The sequence below is a fragment of the Octopus bimaculoides genome, chromosome 16, assembly GCF_001194135.2.
Source record: "Octopus bimaculoides isolate UCB-OBI-ISO-001 chromosome 16, ASM119413v2, whole genome shotgun sequence".
Lineage (NCBI taxonomy): Eukaryota > Metazoa > Mollusca > Cephalopoda > Octopoda > Octopodidae > Octopus > Octopus bimaculoides.
In genome coordinates this window covers 9,222,407-9,227,978 of record NC_068996.1, presented here as the reverse complement: position 1 = coordinate 9,227,978, position 5,572 = coordinate 9,222,407, and the positions used below count along the sequence as shown (strand labels likewise).

At 36.2% G+C, this 5,572-nt stretch overlaps 1 protein-coding gene across 1 annotated transcript in view; it reads right to left on the bottom strand.

Annotated features, from left to right (window-relative positions):
- Window positions 1–5,572, bottom strand: part of LOC106875156 (Krueppel-like factor luna) — a 277,747-nt gene that overhangs the window by 232,208 nt on the left and 39,967 nt on the right. The window contains exon 2 of the mRNA XM_014923176.2: window positions 201–752. Within this exon, the coding sequence (XP_014778662.1) occupies window positions 201–740 (540 nt within the window). The 5' untranslated portion in view covers window positions 741–752. The remainder of the gene's footprint in view (window positions 1–200; window positions 753–5,572) is intronic.

Genomic DNA, 5,572 nt, shown 5'->3' with positions numbered 1-5,572 from the left:
TATATATATATATATGTATGTATATATATAGGTTTAATTCTGGTTACCTGGTAGTTAAAAAGATCATTGCATTTGTAAAACTAATCAAATATTTTCCTTGCAAAAAGAACAAGTGTTGCAAACAGCAAATGTTGAAAACTGAAAACATAATATTGAAGCAACAAGAGATATGGAATGAATTGGAATATAATTATAATTACCTTGGGAAATTCAGCCTCTGAAGATGGGGAATTACTGTTATCAGCTTGTCTATGCATATCAACAGCAAAATCCCCCTGTAAGTCCTTACTTTTGGTCTTTTGAGACAACCAGTTGTCTGTGCCACCATTTAATGGTTCTTGTTTGAGTCGCTTCTTAAGAGCAAACATTTGCCTGATTGTAGTGGATCCTGCACTGTTCCTATTATCATACACAGACTTTATCTGACTCAGTTTTATCAATGGTAACTTGGAATCTACTATACAACGTTTGTGCCTGTTCCGAACCAGGCCTGTATTTAAATCTGAAGAATTAAAGCTATCATAATGAGATTGGAATGAGATTTGGTAGTTTTCGTCGTTGTCAAAATCAACAGGCTCTTGCTTAATTGCAGAACTGGAAGTAACAACAGTTGTGACTGTTGCACCAATATTTTTGGTGATGTTTTCTACGCACGAAGGGTTTGGTTCAACATCGTCCACACTATTCTCTTGAGTTTGGCTACTGGTAGGTGACAATACTGGCGACGACCCTTCAGTCATCTTTTTAGAACTCTGAAATGAAAAGAAAACTGCAATGTTATACTTTATAAAAAAAAAAAAAAGCATTTCAATTATTTTCATACTGCAAAATAAGAGAAGAAAAATGGTAAAAGATAAAAAAAAACAATCTAAAATAAATAAATAAAATCATCAATAAAATTATATCAGATGCTTAAGGGTGATGGTAGTGATAAAATGGTTAAATGCACCAGAAAGAATTGTCCTCAAATGATCAAGATTCCAAACCTTGCAAATATTACTTAGTGAAAACAAATTTCTAGTTATAGTTTATAAAACAGATACCAAATGCCAGTCATAGTCACTGGTTAAGACAAATAAAAAAAATGTTCTTGGACAAAAAAAAAAAAAAGATAAAAAAAAAACTGATAACAAGATAACAGCGAGGAAAAAAAATTTAGAAAATGGAAATAAAGAATATTTGTAATTCTTTCTGATAAATAAAATAGTGGAACTAGTGGAAAAGAAAGAAACTGCAGCTCACAAACTATGGTTATATGCATCAAGTAATGTATCATTGTAAGGTTTAGTACTTTTGTTGTCATATTTCTGTTGAATTTCACTGACTTTGGTACAATTAATTTTGAAAATAATGAAAATTTTAAAATACTTAAGCTGAGCATTTAGAACATATATTATCATGAAGTTTTGATGGAAGGCTAATGCACTTTAAAGCAAGAAATTTGTCTCATATCACAGAACCAGGAATGGTCTCAGGTGAGTTGGTTATGAAAATAGCTAAACACTGCATTTAATCCTTTGGTATTTAAACTGACCATATCTGGCCAAAAGATTCTCCATGTTTTATGTTCAAACTGACCAGATCTGGCCTCTCATACCAACCCTACAATGTCATTCTAAGCATAAACAACCACATCATCAAAATCTCAAAGTCATGAAATAGTCCCTGATTAATTCAACACACACACCTATATATATATATATATATATATATATATATATATATAATGTATATACATACACATACTTAAATATATATATATATATATACATAAAAATCGTGTGTGTGTGTATAATGTATGTGTGAACACAGGGATTGGACAAAATAATGCACCAATTCACACAGCTAAAGTTGTCACTGAATGGCACGAGGAACATTCTAGTGAAGTTGAACATCTTATCTGGTCACCACAGTCCCCAGATCTCAATATTATTGAACATTTATGGTGCATTTTAGATAAACAAGTAAGGAGTTGATATCCTCCACCATCATCACTACAAGAACTGGAGACTGTTTTAGCTGAAGAATGGACAAAAATTACTTTGGAAACAATTCAAACTTTGTACGAGTCCATATCTCGTAGAATTCAAGCTGTATTAGTATAACGCTTGGGAAGTGAAAAAGTCTTTAATGTTTTGAGCCTACGCCCTTCCACAGAAAGGAACACAAAAAGAAACAAGGAGAGAACATAAAGAATGTGTAGTGGCTAGCGATCTATCATGGCGAATATATATATCCACTCTCTGCCGGGTGGTTGGTGTTTGGAAGGGCATCCAGCTGTAAAAACCCTACCAAAACAGACACAGAAGTCTAGTGCCAGCTCCTGTCAAACCCTCCAACCCATGCCAGCATGGAAGGAAGATGTTAAATGACGATGATGATTATTTTAGGAGTGGCTGTGTGGTAAGTAGCTTGCTTACCAACCACATGGTCCCGGGTTCAGTCCCACTGTGTGGCATCTTGGGCAAGTGTCTTCTACTATAGCCTCGGGCCGACCAATGCCTTGTGAGTGGATTTGGTAGACGGAAACTGAAAGAAGCCTGTCGTATATATGTATATATATATATATATGTATGTGTGTATGTGTTTGGATGTCTGTGTTTGTCCCCTCAACATCGCTTGACAACCGATGCTGGTGTGTTTATGTCCCCGTAACTTAGCGGTTCGGCAAAAGAGACCGAAAGAATAAGTACTAGGCTTCCAAAGAATAAGTCCTGGGGTCGATTTGCTCAACTAAAGGCGGTGCTCCAGCATGGCCACAGTCAAAAGACTGAAACAAGTAAAAGAGTAAAAGAGTATACACACATATATATAAATAGAGAAAAAGAGAGAGAGAGATACACACACACACACACAGAGCATAAGATGTTTTATCAGGTTGTCAATCAGTTCTTCCACTCTGTTGCCTTTTATGTTCACAGCATAATTAGTTAGTAGAATATATTCCACTTAACCCATGAAATGGAATGGAACTTACCAAAAATTAAAAAGAAATAAACAATCAATATAACCAATACACACACACACACATACAAACAAAAATGGAAACTGAAGCTTTAGGTACTCAGTCAATAATAGCGTCGTTTTATCTGAAATAGCTTTCCCTCACCCACACCAACTTCATGACCCTTCGCATATCTATTTTGGGTAACAAGATTTCCATCATGTAACTTTTATCAAAATAATCAACTCTCATCAATTGATAAACCACAGTGGAAAAGGAAAAGCAAGTCATGTAATTCTCTCGGCCTCCTCTTCATTTTCGTATATGTTTTTTTTTATTTACGTTTCTTTTTTTCCCCCTCCCCTTCTTTGTACAGAATCAAACACCGATTCTCTTGAGGACAATTTCTAACACTCATGTTGCAAAAGGTTTATATGTTGGACACCATTCAGAGAAGAAGGAAAAAAAAATCCTTTATGGCTTTTCAGCAACTAGCACATAAAATATAGGTCTTCAACCACTTACCTACCATGAAGCACATGTTGGCCAGTTGACTAAACCAGTGATAGCTTTCTTTATCACAAGTATTTTCCAAGAAATACACATGCACACACACAACCCTCCTCCTCCTCCTCCTCATCATCATCATCATCAAATGTCTACTTTCCATGCTTCCATGGGTCAAAGAGAGTTTATTGAAGCAAATTTTCTATGGTTGGATGCCTTTCCTGCCACCAGCCATCTCCTGTTTCCAAGCAAAGTAATATTTCTCCCATGGCCAGACACATTCTCAGACTTTTGGGAATGAATGACACTGTTAATATCACTGTGACAGTCATTTTACAACTATCACATGATGTCAACACAAAGGAACCCAAACACACACATGATGGTTTTCTTTCAGTTTCCATCTTTCAGATACACACACAAGTCTTTGGTTGGGCAGCAACCTACTTACCACACAGTCACGTCCCATGTCCCCACAGAGCCAAAGGAAACAAAACAAGAAAAACAAATTTTTAACAGCACTATATTATTTTAATGCTTTTTTTTTTGTCTTTGTCAAAGCTTTTCCAATCGTAGCCATTCTATTTTGTTTCTCCAGACATTATATCTTAGATTATATTATTCCCTCCTATTTCGAGCTGCTAGGGTACAAGCCAAAGGGGATTTGGTTATTATTTCCAGTAGGTAATATGGCTTTGAGGAGACTCCCTTATAGTTTCATGCACAAGATAACTGCTCTTGTTGCTTATACCAAAAGTCAGCCCTGGTTGTGCAGACAGATATATGACCAAAGGTAATTCACCCACGACCATCCCATCTTTTTGCTTTAGACATTCTTAATGGGTCTATTGTGCCGTTTTCAGAAGAAGACAAGATGTGAATCAAGAGAGATTTGGTTGTTATTACTAATACGTCAAGTAATCAAGTATAGTTACTCTTGTTGGTTAGTCTTCAGAAAAACTTAATTGGTTGCTAACAAGTTGTTGTAGAACATGCATGAACATGTAAACAAATGCATATGTACTAACACATACACACAAATACATTCATACTGACCTTGAAGTTAATTGCTTCATTAAGAACAAAAACTTAATGGCTTATTAACGATCCCATACTATTAGTAGAGTAAGAAAGCAAACTAGTCAGAGGATACAAAACCTTACTTTCAATCACTGCATCACATCACACCTTATAGTAAATTCAATGTTACATCTGATTGTTGCAGCATCATGTCACATGGTGTTATAACTGGCTGTATTATGTCACATTAGGTATGTGGGTATTCCAAAAATGTCTCATGGAGTGACAACTGTGTTCTGCATAATTACAGGCTGCCCTTTGGTAAGGCATGGGACCTGTTCAGCCATCCTAGCATGGATACAGTGAAGTCATGTGACTGCAGCATGGCAGGTTGTGAAGAGGTAGAACAAGAGCTGAACTAGGCCAGTGGTGCTTCTTAGATTGATGCTGAGTGGAAGAATCCGAAAAGATCAACAGCCAGGATCTTCAAGACTTATTAAGAGAGCAACTGCAACACATCCATAGGGGTGGCGCCCGCTATGCCTCAAGCTCCCAACTCAAATATGAATTCGAGAATTGGGTGGCAACAGAAGGTCACAGGAATCCATGCAAGTAGCATGATCAGGTGATTATGTCACATTTGTCTGTTGCAGTATTGTTTTACCTCTGTCTATTGCAATATTGCATCACGTCTGCTGTTACAGAGCAAAATCACAACTCTCTGTTGCAATGTTATGCCACAGCTGTTTATGACATTACCAAATCACACTACACACCCAGAATTCCATATCATTTCATTTATACCACTATTTACATACCTGTTTGAATTGGTATCACTTCATATCTAGCAGCACCATTCTACAACAAGGCAAATTGTGTCACATATAGTAAATATACATTCACAAATAGCAGTAACATATTTTATTAAGCAATATTGGGTAACAGCTACCAATATTGCTTCATATCTAACAGTTCTGTATCACATCTTGCAGTAAGGACCATAACGCATATAACAGTATCATGTCACACATAGCAGTAACGTGTCACACATAGCAATAATGTGTCACACATAGCAATAACGTGTCACATGCAGCAATAACG